Genomic DNA, 17,462 nt, shown 5'->3' on the forward strand with positions numbered 1-17,462 from the left:
GGACTGATGCTGAAGCTGAAACTCCAATACTTTGGTCACCTGATGTGAAGAACTGACTCATTGGAAAAGACCCCGATGCTGGGAAAGATGGAAGGTGGGAGGAGAAGGGGACAACAGAAGATGAGATGGTTGGATGGCATCACCGACTGAATGGACATGAGTTTGAGTAATCTCCGGGAATTGGTGATGGACAGAGAAGCCTGGTGTGTTGCAGTCCACGGGGTCGCAAAGAGTCAGACACGACTGAGCGACTGAATTGACTGATCTTCAAAGGTAGTAATGCCTAAGCGTGAAATCTGATTTAGATATATGAAAAAAGAGAAGAAAAAAGGATATAAGTCAGGAACAGCCAGATGGCAGAGAGCCTTGGGGTAAGGGTGGGGAGAAGTGGGTGGGGCTTCCTGCTCCAGGGAGTCCCCCTTCCCAGCACGGGTTCACCAAGCCCAGAGCCATCTGAATTCTGGCTTTACAGAGGCTTCATTACACAGACATGACAGATTATTCGCCACCGATGACTGAACTCCACCTCCAGCCGCTCTCCCTTCCGCAGAGGTGGTGGTAGGAAGTAGAAACAGAAAGTTCCAATCTCCCAGTCACTAGTATGTGCCTTTCTTGCTCACCCTGTCCTTGGGTGCTGTCCAAAAAAAATCACCTCATTCACGTAAGAAAACACACCTTCACGGCTCTCATTGCTTAGGGAATTCCAAGAGTTTCTGGAGCCGTGTGCCTGGAACGTGCCAACGCCAGGGTCATCTTTAAGTCACAACATCACAAGCTCTGAGGAGCCCTACATCCCAGTCTGTAGACCCCAGCACAGCAAGCCTGGGGCCCAGGGTGGGGGCAGGATCACAGGGAACCCGCAAGACAGGCACCCAAACGCGCCCCTTTCCGGACGCCACTGTGGGCTTACAGAATCCCGCTGCTTACACCTAAGGCATTCTTAAAAAGAATTGAAGGTGTAATGGAATATTGCTCAGCCATAAAGAGGAATTAAACTCTGCCTTCTGCACAAACATGGAGGGGCCTAGAGACTGTCATACAGTGTGAAGGAAGTCAGAAAGACAAATACATTAACGCACGTACACAGAATATAGAAAAATAGTGTAGATGAACCTATTTGCAAAGCAGAAAGAGAGACACAGACGTAGAGAACACACTCAAGGATACCAAGGGGGTTAAGAGTAGGGTGGGATGAACTGGGAGATAGGAATTTACATACATACACTAAACTACTGAGAACCTGACTCATTGGAAAAGACCCCGATGCTGGGAAAGATGAAAGGCGGGAAGAGAAGGGGACGAAAGAGGATGAGATGGTTGGATGGCATCACTGACTCGATGGACATGAGTTTGAGCAAGCTCCGGGAGCTGGTGATGGATAGGGTGGCCCGGCATGCTCCAGTCCATGGGGTCCCAAAGAATTGGACACGACTGAGCGACTAAACTGAACTGAAGGAGAACCTGCTCTATAACACGAAGAACTCTACTCAATGCTCTGTAATGGTCTATATGAGAAGGCATCTAAAAAGAGGGGATATGCATGGATACATATAACTGCCTGTTCTGTATAGCAGAAACAAACGCCAACGCTGTAAAATCAACTGTACTCCAATAAAAACCTTTTGTAGAAGGTTTAAGATTTTTCACAAATCTTAAATTTTTCACAAGCTCACTTATGCCTCTAATTCCTTTAATAACCTGTCGTGTTAAGAATTCACTGGCAGATAACCAAGACAGTCTAGACGATTGTTTAACCTCTCTGTGAATACTGTCCTCCTTCGGCCTGTGATATCCCATGGAAATGCTTAGTTTTCACTATGGACGTAAAAAAGCGTATACATCTCAGGATTGAGCGTCTACTGCTTTACTGAATGAGTCCAGTGTGAGCATGCGTGGACACGCCCCACAGCACACGTCCCAGAGGACACGCCCCCACACTGGGGACACGCCCACACCAGGGACATGCCCACACTGGAGACACGCCCCCAACACAGAGGACACACCCCCACAGAGGACACGCCCACACTAGGGATACGCCCCCACACAGAGGACACGCCCACACAGAGAGCACATGTCCCAGAGGACACGCCCCCACACCAGGGACACGCCCACACCCAGAGGACACACAGTCTAACCTCAGCCCTGGGGGAACGTCCCTCCCTCTGGGCGTGTCCTCCACTTCCAGCCGGAAACAAAAATGGAATATAAAAGTCATTTTTCCACATCCTGAAAATGTACGAGGCCTGATTTATACTCTTTAATAGTCCTGAAAGTTAAAGAGAACTGAGTGACTAGGCCGTTTCTCCGGATGTCAAAGTTAAGATGAATTTTACTGAGACTGGGAGCCTTTTCTCTCTGCTCCATTTTTATTTTGCAGAGCTGGAATATTCTTCCAGCTCCATGAGGCAACTACATCAAGCACTTGGAATCTGTCACCCCTGGAAATGTTCCTCCTGCCTCCCAAGAGAGCAAGTTACATTTCCATTAAAGACAGTATTATGTCTTTCTTTCCTTCAAGGGACCCTTTTATAAAACTGTGTGAACACGCAGGCTTTGCTTTCATAGAAACATTTATCATTAAAACACCTAGTAGCCTGCAGGCCTGGAAAAACAGCATTCAAAAAGTAATTTATATGCTGACATTTACAGCACTGTTTCCTATAAAATATAATTTCCCTTGCTTAAACTGGAAAGCTGTAATGAGTTTTTACTTCTGGTTGGTTCATGATGAAAACACATTGTGTTCCTGTCACAGGCGCACGTTAGTGTTTATGGGATTATACATCAACATTGGGTTACAAAGCATGTCCTGACACATACTCAGCTGTGTCCTGCCTAATCCTGCGTAAAGACAGTGTCTGCTGGAGGCCACCCTGAAACCCAAGTAACATGTATTATGACAGGCACTTTGCAGTATCACTTGTTTTTTTATTTTTATTGTTCTGATCCTTCTGACAGGAATCAGCTAATCCTAGAATAAAGTGGCCTTTGGTAGGTTAAGTATCAGATCTCTGTCTTGGTTAGGTAAAATAGTACACGCGTGCTCAGTCGTGTCCAACTCTTTGCGACCCCGTGGTCTGCAGCCAAAAGTTATGACCAACCCTAGGCAGCATATTAAAAAGCAGAGACATTACTTTGCCAACAAAGGTCCGTCTAGTCAAAGCTATGGTTTTTCCAGTGGTCATGTGTGGATGTGAGAGTTGGACTATAAAGAAAGCTGAGCACCAAAGAATTGATGCTTTTGAACTGTGGTGTTGGAGAAGACTCTTGAGAGTCCCTTGGATTGCAAGGAGATCCAACCAGTCCATCCTAAAGGATATCAATCCAGAGTGTTCATTGGAAGAACTGCTGTTGAAGCTGAAACTTCAATACTTTGACCACCTGATGTGAAGAGCTGGCTCATTTGAAAAGACCCTGACGCTGGGAAAGATTGAGGGCAGGAGGAGAAGGGGACAACGGAGGATGAGATGGTTGGATGCCATCACCGACTCAATAGACATGGGTTTGGATGGACTCTGGGAGCTGGTGATGGACAGGGAGGCCTGGGCGTGCTGTGGTCCATGGGGTCGCAAAGAGTCAGACACGACTGAGCGACTGAACTGAAGTGGACTGTAGCCCACCAGGATCCTCTGTCCATGGTATTCTTGGTTGTGGGCAGAAACGCATATTAAATTACGGGACTCATACGGCCCCTTCATGGATCACAGCCGTACCAGCCTCTAAGGGGGAAGGAACGCTGTTTATTGGGAAAACCAGAAAGACACCAAAAGGCCAGCTTACTTTGCAGAAGACAGAAATGCCCACCACTGGTAGAAGAAAAACTACAGCCTCAGGAGAATCAGACGTTTACAGGATTTTGGTTTGAGGAGAAATCGGGGAGTGATAAGTTGGGGAAACAGGAAAGCATGAGATCTGGGCAGAAGTGAAGACAGGAATACGTGACAGTCTTGAGAGGAGAAGAAATCTGTGATGCTGGATACTGTATTCTAGATACTCTTCTGACAGTCATCTATAATAGAGAGATGGAAGAAAGGCTGGAAACCAATAAGAATTAGGAGATGAATATTAAGGAAAGTGGCAATGGCCCGGATACGGGCAAGAACTGTACAGGGCCCCATGTCGCAGGTGACATTAGCAGACCAGGGGACTTTGATTGCTAATGAACTGGATTTCTGGAGAGAGGTAAACTGAGGCATGAAAAACGCCCTCTGCTGACCTCAGGCTCGAACAGAAGGGCTGAGACAGGTGCTCTGGGTGGATGGGTGGGGTCAGGAGGGCCATGCAGACAAACAGGGGTAAGAAGACGGGAAAAGCGTGGTTTGGAGGACGTTCCAGTTCAAGAACCTGTCAGCCATCCCAGCAGCCATGCCAGGTGGGCAGCCCAACATATAGCTCTGGTTTCGGAGCTGGGCGGGGTGGGGGGTTGGCGTCAGGTGGGGGGGCCCAGGGTGGCCTCGGCACACGGACGGCAGGACACCCGCAGGACTGACCGCAGTCTCCAAGGGCGGGGAGTGCTTCCCCCTGCTTCGTTCCCCGCCCCCCCCATCCCCACGCTGGTTCTCTGCACACACAGCGCTCTGTTCCAGCGCTGCATGCGTGCGGTGTGATGACCGGTGCTCCATGGAGCACCCGCACTGCAGGGCCCGGGAGGAGGCTGGCAGGCTCAGTGCCTACCGCCACGTCAGTCTGTCTGCCTCCACGATTCCCCTGCAGCTCTCTGCGCCATGGGCTAGTCTCTCTGTTATCCTAGCCACGCGCTTACAGACTCCACACTGGGCTCTCGGAAGGCCGACATCAAGTGTGTCTAATGCGGTAACATGTGCATGAGTTCGTGTGAATACATGAAGACACAGTATTACATAGAATACATAGAAATACATAGTACATACAGACTGCATAATGTACACATACAAATACTCTATATAGTATATATACTCATTTAAATATACACTTTTTGCTATGTATATGACATATTTGTTTATACTCTAGTGCAATCTGTGATAGTATAATATAGTAACTGTTCCCACAGTTAGACACAGTTTGATGAATTAATTAAAGTGTGCAAGCCGCTCAGTCGTGTCCAACTCTTTTCGACCCCATGGGCTACACAGTGCATGGAATTCTCCAGGCCAGAACACTGGAGTGAGTAGCCTTCCCCTCCTCCAGGGGATCTTCCCAATCCAGGGTTTGAACCCAGGTCTCCTGCATTGCAGGTGGGTTCTTTACCAGCGGGGCCACCAGGGAAGCCCAAGAATACTGGAGTGGATAGCCTTTCCCTTCTCGAGGGGAATCTTCCCAACCCAGGGATCGAACCCAGGTCTCCCGCGTTGTAGGCAGATTCTTTACCAGCTGGGCCACCAGGGAAGCCCAGGAATACTGGATGAATGAATGCAGGACTGCATACAAAGAAATTAGTCAATGGTGGGTACAGCCACTATGGTACAGTATGGAAGTTCCTAAAAAAAACTGAAAGTAGAACTATCATATGATCCAGCTACCCCATTCCTGGGCATGTATCCAGATAAAAGTATAATCCAAAGAGGTACATGCACCTCTACATTCATTGCAGCACCATTCACAACAGCCAACACATGTGAAACAGCCCGAAGGCCCATCAACACGGGAATGGATAAAGAAGATGTAGTACATATAGACAGTGGAATATTACTCAGCCAGGAAAAAGAATGAACCAATGCTGTCTGCGGTGACATGGATGGACCTAGTGGTGATCATACTAAGTGAATTAAGTCTGACAGAGAAAGACGAATACCGTATGATATCCCTTGCTTGTGGAATCTAAAATATGACAGTAATGAACTTACCTATGAAACAGAAACAGACTCACAGCCATTGAGAACAGACTGGTGATTACCAAACGGGCAGGTGATGGGGAGGGATGGAGTGGGAGGTTGGGGTTAGCAGATGTGAGCTTTGATATGGAGAATGGATAAGCAACAAGGTCCTACTGGTATCGCAGGAAACTATATTCCATATCCTGTGATTAACCATCATGGCAAAGAATATACTTTCTAAAATGTACATATGTATATAACTGAAATGACTTTGCCGTACAGCAGAAAATTGCCACAACGTTGTAAATCAACTACACTTCAATTAAAAAAAACTTCTTTAAAAAAATCAATGAAGTTATTAGATGTTCAGAAATGTTTCCATGAGAATTTTTACATAAAAGTTGTAGTGTACCCAGACTTACACTCAGAAATAGTGGACTTTTCGAATCCATTTAATCTCCCAAAGGACCATTTCTGAAATAGGTGGGAAGCTCTTGTCTCGAGAACTCTTTTGGAAAACACCGTTTCAAGTGGACCTGCTCCTTTGGACCCCATTATCTTCCAGGTGGTACAAGAGAATTAGGGCTACCCAAGTGGCTCGGTCAGTAGTTAAAGCATCCGCCTGCCAATGCGGGAGACACAGGTTCCATCCCTGGGTCGGGAAGATCCCCTAGAGAAGGAAATTGCAACCCACTCCAGCATCCTTGCCTGGAGAATCCCATGGACAGAGGGGCCCATGGGAGTCACAGAGTTGGACATGACTGAGCATGCACGCAAGCTCAAGGAAGATGGTTATGGACAATTCCTGCATCTAACTTAGAGGAGCCAGCCTCAGTTCAGTTCAGTTCAGTCATTCAGTCGTGTCCGACTCTTTGCGACCCCATGAACCGAAGCATGCCAGGGTTCCCTGTTCATCACCAACTCCTGGAGTTTACCCAAACTCATGTCCACTGAGTCGGTGACGCCATCCAACCATCTCATCCTCTGTCGTCCCCTTCTCCTCCCGCCCTCAATCTTTCCCAGCATCAGGGTCTTTTCAAATGAGTCAGCTCTTCGCATTAGGTGGCCAAAGTATTGGAACTTCAGATTCAACCTACTCTTTACTAAATTCTAGACACTTTGTCACACCATCCTGGTTGGACCCAGGCCCGGAGCCGTGACAAAAGGCAGACCCTGTGAGCCTGGGGCAGCAACACTCGCAGAGATGCCTGTGGCCTCTCCCGGGCTGGCCTTCCATCAGCCCGGCGCCAGGAGCCTCCCCATGGCCCTGCCCGCCACTCCCCAGCTGCCGGCAAAAGCCAGAGACACCACACCACCCAACATCTGGCTCCGAGACGAGGGTCTCAGACGCTCTTCCTCTCTCTGTACTAAGTTCATGGTCATAGACGAGCTTGGTAACACTGGCGCCTAGGTCGTGGGTGTGGGGTAGCCTTCTGCAGGAATTGTGACCGCAGTTTGAAACCCACACACAAAAAAAGGGGTTAAAAGCCTCAAACGCATGTTGCATTTGAGGAGGGAATGAACAGTTTCTGAGAGTTTAGCTACAAGGATCCTCCTCGAAGACCAGTACACATGTGTGTGAAGACCCGATTGTGTGAACACAAGCATTTGCTGGAATGAGACACCTTCGTAAGTTTCCACTGTGACACCACAGCTATCTATGAAACAGATAAAAGTCATACAGAAAGCTCCGGGCCAGGGCTTCCCTGGCGGCTCAGTGGTCAGAGAATCCGCCTGCCAAAGCAAGAGACACGGGTTTGCTCCCCAGTCTGGGAAGATCCCACACGTCGTGATTCCATGCTAAGCCCATGTATCACAACTAGTGAGCCTGTGTGCCCTAGAACCCATGGTCTGCAACGAGAAGCCAGCACAAAGAGAAGCCCCTGCACCTTAACTAGACAATACTCCCTGCTTGCCACTACTAGAAAAAAGCCCTCACACCTACAAAGACCCCGCACAGACACATTAAAAAAAAAAACAATAAAAAATAAGGATACATTTGCATACAGAGCCTGATTCATGTCAATATTGGCATCTGCTAGGATGAGACACCTTTCCTTCCGAAGTTTCCATTAGAATAAGGACCCCGAATCATGTCAATATGAGCATCTGCTAGGATGAGGCACCTTTCCTTCCGAAGTTTCCATTAGAATAAGGACCCCGAATCATGTCAATATGAGCATCTGCTATGATGAGGCACCTTTCCTTCCGAAGTTTCCATTAGAATAAGGACCCCGAATCATGTCAATATGAGCATCTGCTATGATGAGGCACCTTTCCTTCCGAAGTTTCCATTAGAATAAGGACCCCGAATCATGTCAATATGAGCATCTGCTAGGATGAGACACGTTTCCTTCTGAAGTTTCCATTAGAACAAGGACCCCGAATCAAGTCAATATGAGCATCTGCTATGATGAGACACCTTTTCTTCCGAAGTTTCCATTAGAATAAGGACCCCGAATCATGTCAATATCAGCATCTGCTACAATAAGACACCCTTCTCTTTGAAGTTTCCATTAGAACAAGGACCCCGAATCATGTCAATATCAGCATCTGCTAGGATGAGACACCTTTCCTTCTGAAGTTTCCATTAGAATAAGGACCCCGAATCATGTCAACATTAGCATCTGCTAGAATGAGACACCTTTTCTTCTGAAGTTTCCATTACGACACCTGAGCACTGCACGCGAAATAGACAGAGATGGCGAGGAAGACGCCAAGGTCACACGTGCAGACGTGCTGGTTCCCGGGACACAGCCGCACGCGTGCCGGTGGGAAGACCCGCCCGGTGAAGGCGGGAAGTGAGGGACGGAGCCGTGCACACTCACTGTTGTGGGCGGCGTGTGCAGACGTGAACCGCAGGGACACCTTGGCGCTCTTGAGGCGCGTCTGGCCCCAGTACGCGATGGCTTGCAGCTCCACGGTGTAGTCGCAGCCCAGCTGCAGCGGCTCCAGGGTCACCGAGTTCTGAGACTGCAGGCAGAGGGGAGACGAGACTGCGTCAGAAGCCGCCCGCACCCTGGGCCTCCCGCCAGAGGCCCCGGCTCCTCGGGGAGCCCGCCTGACCTCCGCCCGGACTCACATCACAGAGCCTTCTACATCTTTAGCGGAGCCAGTCGTCACGCAAAAGCATTTTTTTCTTTCTTTTGGACAACTGTGTCACTAATCCCATTATCGGACGCTCTGCAGTCACGTGAGGATGAATAACTCACTCCTAGAGAGTTCTAGGACTGTATGTGTGTGTGAATCATGGGTCACTGGCAGGATGTGTGTGTGTGTGTGTGTGTGTGTGTGTGTGTGTGTGTGTGTGTGTGTGCACGTGTGTGTCCCTCACTCCTTCCTGGACAGCAGCTGACAGACACAACGGGAGCCCTTTATAACAGACTAGCAGAGGCTCTCGTCAGCGCACGCGTGGAAAGACCCAGCGAACTGACATTCCCCGATATGGGAACTGTATCTCCCCGATATGGATCCTCTGTCTTCGATGAGAAAATTTCCACCGAAAGTCGTTAAGAAAAATCAACCTGCCAGAAAGCTTTTTAAAGCACGTTTTCATGGCTTGCGGGTATGATAATAAGGTCCCTTACAAGAACTGGGAATTAAAGAGAAATAAGCTAGTGGTCTTAGAATGCAAACATTTGCGGAAAGGCGGTACACGGGCCGTTCTGTGGTGGTACACTGGCTAGGATTCGACGGTCTCAGGGTTGGGGCCAGGGTTTGAGTCCCTGTGGAGGAACACACACGGAAGATGCAACAGGACAAACACAGCAAACAGCACAAAATACACACAGACGCACATCTTGCAAATGGCACTCACACACACACACGCACAAACATCCTGCAAAAGGCACACACACACACACACAGATATCCTGCAAGTGATATGGAAAACACACACACACCTTCCAGGATCACAGGACACACACACACACACGCATCTTGCAAATGGCAGAGCATACACACACACACACACACACACACACACAGCAAACAGCACAAAATACACACAGACGCACATCTTGCAAATGGCACTCACACACACACGCACAAACATCCTGCAAAAGGCACACACACACACACACAGATATCCTGCAAGTGATATGGAAAACACACACACACCTTCCAGGATCACAGGACACACACACACACACGCATCTTGCAAATGGCAGAGCATACACACACACACACACACACACACACACACACACACACACAGCAAACAGCACAAAATACACACAGACGCACATCTTGCAAATGGCACTCACACACACACGCACAAACATCCTGCAAAAGGCACAGGATTCACACACACACACACACACACACACATCCTGCAAGTGATACAGGAAACACACACACACCTTCCAGGATCACAGGACACACACACACACACACACACACACACATCCTGCAAATGGTTGAGAATACACAGGCATACCCTGCAATGGTGAGGAAACACATATACTCTGCAAACGGCATAGGATACACACACACACACACACACATCCCACAGATGCACAAAATATACACACACATCCTGCAGATGCACAAAATACACACACACACACACACATCCCACAGATGCACAAAATACACACACACCCCCACACACAATCTCCTTTTAGTCTAGGGGCCACCTGATACCCCATGTACTATATATACACTGCTGCTGCTGCTAAGTCGCGTAAGTCGTGTCTGACTCTTAGCAACCCCGTGGACCGCAGCCTACCAGGCTCCTCCCTCCATGGGATTCTCCAGGCAAGAGTACTGGAGTGGGTTGCCATTGCCTTCTCCATATATACACTATACATGGACTATACGTACACTATACATGCATATATTTTATCATGTCACATTCTGATTGCCCTTTCTGTGATTTCCCACCTTTATCTCTTTCAGCACTTTCTATGAGATGAGCACCCATTATCAGTTATCATTTGTTGCAGAGTGCCATGAAATAAAACCTGGAACTGTCAGAAAGTTTCTGACAAATAAACCCAAACAGCATCGCAGCTGGATATCAGTGAGGTGGATGGGGAGAGACATGTCTGACGATCCTCCCTGGCACAGATACTAGAATGTTCATTTTTTAAAAAACTTGCCATCTTTTTAAAGCACTTTTCAACATTAATTTATGGAATTCAACCTTATAAATTAGAGGGGAAGTTGTTCATTTATGTTTTATAACAACAAGATAAAGGAGTGTGTAGTAAAAGGACATGTTTTTATACAATTAAGCATGTCACACAATGCAAAATGTTCAGTGTTATGGAGATCTCATTGCATGAAATGTTTTGATTTCTTGGTATGTGGACAGTGAGCCATCCCACGTCCTTTTAATCAGTGAGAAACATATATTGTCAAATGTACATCTTGGAAACTGTCTGCAGTTCCAGCAATGACATTACAGATGGGAGCACCTTGCAATATGCAACACAAAAGGTACTAACTTTAACTCTCCAATTCAGAAGGATCGCTTAAAAAAAACAAAAAGCAAACCTCAATGTCAAGGACATTTTGAATTGTACCATTTTCAGTGACTAGACAGGTAAGATGGACATCATTCCAGTCCCTTTGATTTCTAGAGTTTGTGCCGGCCCTTTGGATATGAGTAAGTTAACAGACGACATTCACGCGTTCTCAACCTAAAGTGTCCGAGGCTGATTGGCCGGTATGGTCCTCTGATTGCTAATCCTCCTCGGTCAGAGGGAAGCGATGGAAATTCGTCCCTCATCCACCGCTTTCTGAGCTCACCGGAGGCTGTTCTTAAACCGGGAGCCTTGAGTTCAACCCCTCCACGAGACGCCGGGCCCCCTCCCCGGAATGAGCACTCACCCCATCCGTGGTCTTCCTCCTCTTCTTCTTGGTCGGCACAAGGGACTTGCCGCTGACCGTCCAGCTCCAGAACACTTTGTAGTGGTGCACCGGGATGTCTGGTTCCTCGGGGACATCCCACGCGACGGTCACGGCCACGCTTCCGTCACTGTGGACGGTGGAGTTGGCCAGCCGGAGGTTGGCTGGGGCCGGGGGTGCGGACGGATCTGAAATCGCAGGAGACAGGGTTCAGTGTCGAGGACGACCACGAAAGCACCCCTGACTGCATGGCCAGGAGTCTGACCAAACTCCGGGAGACGGCGAAGGACAGGGGAGCCTGGCGTGCTGCCCGTCCACGGGGTCACAGAGAGTCGGACACGACTGAGTGACTGAACAACCGCCACGGAAGCACCGTTTCTGCAGATGTAACGACCACAGGGTCAACGCGGGAATGCTGCCCTCCATATGTAGGATAGCTGAAAACGAGCACTCTCGGTTCAGTTCAGCCGCTCAGGCGTGTCCGACTCTCTGTGACCCCGTGGACCACAGCACGCCAGGCCTCCCTGTCCATCACCAGCTCCCGGAGTCCACCCAAACCCATGTCCATGGAGTCGGTGATGCCATCCAGCCATCTCATCCTCTGTCGCCCCCTTCTCCCCCTGACTTCAATCCTTCCCAGCATTAAGAACCACTTTTTAAGTCTCAAATTGAAATACACTCCACAGAACAGTAGTGAAAGTCGCTCAGTTGTGTCCGACTCTTCGCAACCCCATATTCTCCAGGCCAGAGTGGGTAGCCTTTCCCTTCTCCAGGGGAATCTTCCAAACACAGGGATTGGACCGGGGTCTCCTGCGTTGCAGGTGGATTTTTTTTTTTTAACCAAATGAGCTATCAGGGAAGCCCACTGAATGATGAGACATATGCCTTTAGACCATGTTTGTAATCCAGGTAGTTTCACACCACTACAACCCTGCCAAATTTTCACTGTACTGAAATTGACAAAATTCTACAAAACACAGTCAGATTCTTTTCAGGTTGGGCGACATTAAACACATCAGCAATGGTGAAATACCTTTGAAAATTCTGAAAAGAAAAAGACAGCAATCCAGGGCCAGCTCACACAAATAAGTTTTCATCCAACTGGACCTGGAGCTTAACATCCTTTAGTCCAAAGTTAAGAGCCACATGAACACATCAGCAAAAACAAACCTTTTTTTTTTTTTAATCCACGTTACAAATGGGATGACAGATGGCTAACATGTTTGTCATTTCACCGTTTCTCATTTGTTGCATAAACCCGGACCTTCTCCGCTGTCAAGGGAGACCAGGTCCTAGAACAACTCCCCCGCCACCCCGACAAATCTCCTTCTGAGATATGTGTACGAGGATGGCTAAGTGTGTGTGAAGTTGGGGGTCCTTCCCTCATTTTTTGCCACGTGCGTGTACATGCTCAGTCGCTTCAGTCCTGTCCGACTCTTTGTGACCCTACAGACTGTAGCAGGCCAGGCTCCTCTGTCCATGAGATTCTCCAGGCAAGGATACTGGAGTGGGTAGCCTTTTCCTTCTCCAGGGGATCTTCCAGGTCCAGGGATCAAACCCGAGTCGCTTATGTCTCCTGCATTGACAGGTGGGTTCTTTACCACTAGCGCCACCTGGGAAGCCCAGAAACTGAGCAAATATAGATGCCGCTCACCACAAAGGACTTATAGATGGTTTCGCTTCAAGACGCCTGCCCAATAGTTCTAACACCATCTGTAGCAGAGGTGCAAAGAAGCTAACTCGATATAAATGAACAAGACAGGGGGGAAATGCTCATGTTTTTATTCTCAGGATGCTCTGCATTTTTGGAATGATGGAGACATGAATTATTAGTTTCTTAAATCTACTGCTTTCCTGTAAGATAGCTAAGTTCTGGAGGTTTGGTGGATTATTATTATTATTTTTTTAAGTTTTATAATTGCTTTTCTAGGCTAATCACTAATCCAAAGCATATTACATGGTATTTTTGACCAAGTGGTTCTCAATCAATCAACATTAGGAACCCTCCGGGAGGGCCCAAGACATATACTGAGATAATGCTGTTTCAGTGAGTCCTGGGAGGGCCCAGAAATATATTCATGTGAAATATAGTTTTATATAAAATAACTGTTGCTGTTGTTTAGTCATTGAGCCATATCTGACTCTCTGCAACACCATGGACTGTAGCCCGCAAGGCTCCTCTGTCCATGGGATTCTCGAGGCAAGAATGCTGGAGTGGGTTGCCGTGTCCTTCTCCAGGGGAATCTTCCTGACCCAGGGATCGAACATACGTCTCCTGCCCGGGCAGACGGATTCTTTACCACTGAGCCACTTGGGAAACTGCCAACACCAGTCTCAGTCCTGCCAGTCCCTACTCCCCACCACAGACACCCCATCTCAGGAAATGCACATTCCTCCTTCCCACGGCTCCCGCCCCAAACCTCGAGGCTGTATCCTTCCTGAGCTCTCACTGAACAGCTCCCGTGGGCACATCGATACTGTAGAGTCTGTCTGGACTCCCACTGTCTCTACCAGCATAACACCCCGGGCCCAAGACAACTTCCTCTCTCCCTGATTATTTTAAAGGCCTGTCTGAGCCTTTCTCGGTATAGCAGCTGGTGAATCATTTTTTATTTATTTATTTGGCTTCCCTGGTAGCTCAGCTGGTAAAGAATCCTGCAATGCAGGAGACCCTGGTTCGATTCCTGGGTCGGGAAGATCCGCTGGAGAAGGGATAGGCTGCCCGCTCCAGTATTCTTGGGCTTCCCTGGTGGTTCAGACACTAAAGAATCCGCCTGCAATGCGGGAGACCTGGGTTCGATCCCCGGGTCGGGAAGATCCCGTGGAGAAGGGAATGGCTACCCACTCCAGTATTCTTTTATTTCTGTTTATGTCTCATTTATTTTGTTTTTAAATGTATTTGTATTTCTTTGGCCATGCTGGGTCTTCGTTCTGGCATGCGGTATCTTTAGTTGGGACATGGGAACTCAGCTGTGGCAGGTGGGACCCAGTTCCCCGAGTGGGGATTGAACACGGGCCCCGTGCATTGGGAACACAGACTCTTTGCTACTGGATCACCAGGGAAGTCCCAGCTGGTGATTCTTCATGACACAATTCAAGAGCTCTCATTGCCCAAAACCCCCGCCAAAGAGATGGCAGCCTCCCCAAAGCCCTGTGCGTTCCTGCCACACATAACGTCCTGATTCTGCTTTCCTGTCCCTGCTCCTCCTGCTGCTCCGGCCGCGCTGGTTCCCAGGTTACTTACTGGAGATGAAACCAGGAGCTACTGAGGCTCTTCCAATGGTTGTTGAGCCTCAACGCCTCCCCGCAGGGAGCCCTGACCTGACTGTTCACCTACTGCGGGTCGACCAGATGTCTCACTATCCAAGTCCATTATATCTGTTCCCTGCTTCTCATTAGCAGAACATCGCCACAGTTTCCTCCTGCCTTCTTGTTCTCTGAGGCCCTTAGAACCAAATCTGTGGCATGATTCAATCCTGAACCTACACCAGGTCACTGCAGACTCTTCTCAGAGGAAGCTGGTCTTCAAGCTCATCACCGCTTCGAAGCAAAAGAAAAATTAAAATGTGTAAAGATAATCACAGCCATTCACATTTTCAACGATGCACCTGGATGCCTATGTGCTGAAAATACACAGTTAATGCTTCCAGAAATTCGAAGTTCACAGCAAAAGCGCAGAATCATCTACATTTCTAAAGAGAGTTCCCAGTTTAGGAAAGTCAACTGGTGGTATTTCATCATTTCCTTAATCTACTTCATTCATTCTGTCATTACTCACTGCCCTAGAAAAATAGCTCATGCCTTACATGTGATTGCAATAGTCCAGGATAGCATCACCTAGTTTGTGAAACTTGAAACAACATAATGGATGAAATGGCATTAGGAAATTATGCCTTTAAGTAAAGAAATGAAGAGTATTTGGCTCAAAGCTTCTTTCCTGCTAGCTCAAACAAGTAAGAATCTGCCTACAATGCAGGAGACCCAGGTCCAGTCCCTGGGGAAGGAATATCTGCCTGGAGAAGGGAATGGCAACCCACCGCAGTGTTCTTGCCTGGAGAATCCCATGGACAGAGGAGCCTGGCGGGCTACAGTCCATAGGGATCACAAAGAGTCAGACACGACTGAGTGACTAACTCGTTCACTTTCACATTCTCTTAAACATAAGGCCCAATTCAGTGTTCAGAATACCAAGGTGGCATATTCCCATAACGAAGATAAGACACTCCAATCTCTTCCTTCCCCACCCCGCCCCCAAATAATCACTTTAAAATTACAGAGCCAAGAGGGAATAGCAGAGATGATCTGTTTATCAGCCCCAATCAGTCTCTGTAAACCAGCTCTTCATTTATCTGTTTAGTCACGGAAGACTTTAGATGAGAGTTTGTCTGACCCTTCTAAGCTGAAGGATTTCAATCAGTCCCAACAAATTTCCACATTGCAGCCATCCATGTCCTTGTGAAGTGGTTCCCTACATTGTGAAATGAAGTATATTCACGTTGTTGAGATGTACAAGATGTTTTCTTTCAATTTACATAATGTTTGGATTATACGAAAACTTTGAACTGCATTTGGAAGTTTGTGGAAAACAATTATGTGCATATAGCTGATGCCACATTATGATAAAGACTTAAAAGGATTCTATAAGCTACTTCTCTGGTCTTTTTTTTTTTTTTCTAAACTGGTAAGGATCATTCAACCTTTAGACCCGTAGGGTTGAATTGGTGAAGTGACCTGCCTGAGGTCATTCACGTAGCTGGTGGCAGTCAGAAGTGAGAAAGACGGGGAGGGGAGACAGAGGGGCTAAGACTCTCATGCCCCTGCATGTCTGCATTTATTACTGTGTAATAACCTTATGGTTCCCAGGGGGAAGGATGGGAGAAGGGACAGTCAGGGAGTCTGGGATGGACGTGGACACACTGCTGTATTTCACATGGAGAACCACCAAGGACCTGTTGGACAGCCCAGGGAAGTCTGCTCAATACTCTGTAATAACCTGATGGTTCCCAGGGGGAAAGATGGGGGAAGGGATAGTCAGGGAGTCTGGGATGGACATGGACACACGGCTGTATTTACCATGGAGAACCAGCAAGGACCCACTGGACAGCACAGGGAACTCTGCTCAATACTCTGTAGTAACCTTATAGTCACCAGGGGGAAGGACGAGGGAAGGATAGTCAGGGAGTCTGGGATGGATATGGACACACGGCTGTATTTAACATGGAGAACCAGCAAGGACCTGCTGGACAGCACGGGGAACTCTGCTCAATGTCATGTTGTAGCCTGGATGGGAGGGGAGTTTGGGGCAGAATGGATACATGTACATGTATGGTTGAGTCTCTTTATTGTCCACCTGAAACCATCACAATATTGTTAATAAGCTATACCCCAATACAAACTAAAAAGTGCTTTTTTAGAAAAAGCAGCCATAGACTCATTAAAAAAGGCCCTGATGCTGGGAAAGATTGAAGGCAGGAGGAGAAGAGAGTGACAGAGAATGAGATGGTTGGATGGCATCATGACTCAACGGACATGAGTTTGAGCACAGTCCAAGAAATAGCGAAGGACAGGGAAGCCTGGCGTGCTGCAGTCCATGGGGTCGCAAACAGTTGGACATGACTGAATGACTGAATCACCACCACAAAGATTGACAATATGGCAACAAATGAGCGTGGCTCTGTGCTAATGAAAAGCTATTTGCAGAAACAGGTAGCAGGCCAAACGTGGACCACGGGCCACACAGTGCCAACCCTGAGTCAGTCTTTCTAAAGCAATGACACCATGAAGTCTCTTGGAGCTGGTCATAAAAGTGTTAGTCGT

At 47.9% G+C, this 17,462-nt stretch overlaps 1 protein-coding gene across 1 annotated transcript in view; it reads right to left on the reverse strand.

Annotated features, from left to right (window-relative positions):
• The window catches only part of ANOS1 (anosmin 1), a 198,481-nt gene that overhangs the window by 23,358 nt on the left and 157,661 nt on the right, over nucleotides 1–17,462 (reverse strand). Inside the window, exons 7-8 of the mRNA XM_065916567.1 lie at nucleotides 11,628–11,833; nucleotides 8,621–8,765 (exon numbers count right to left, since the gene is read on the reverse strand). Coding sequence (XP_065772639.1) covers nucleotides 8,621–8,765; nucleotides 11,628–11,833 — 351 coding nt within the window. The remainder of the gene's footprint in view (nucleotides 1–8,620; nucleotides 8,766–11,627; nucleotides 11,834–17,462) is intronic.

The sequence above is a fragment of the Muntiacus reevesi genome, chromosome X, assembly GCF_963930625.1.
Source record: "Muntiacus reevesi chromosome X, mMunRee1.1, whole genome shotgun sequence".
In the NCBI taxonomy this organism is placed as follows: Eukaryota; Metazoa; Chordata; class Mammalia; order Artiodactyla; family Cervidae; genus Muntiacus; species Muntiacus reevesi.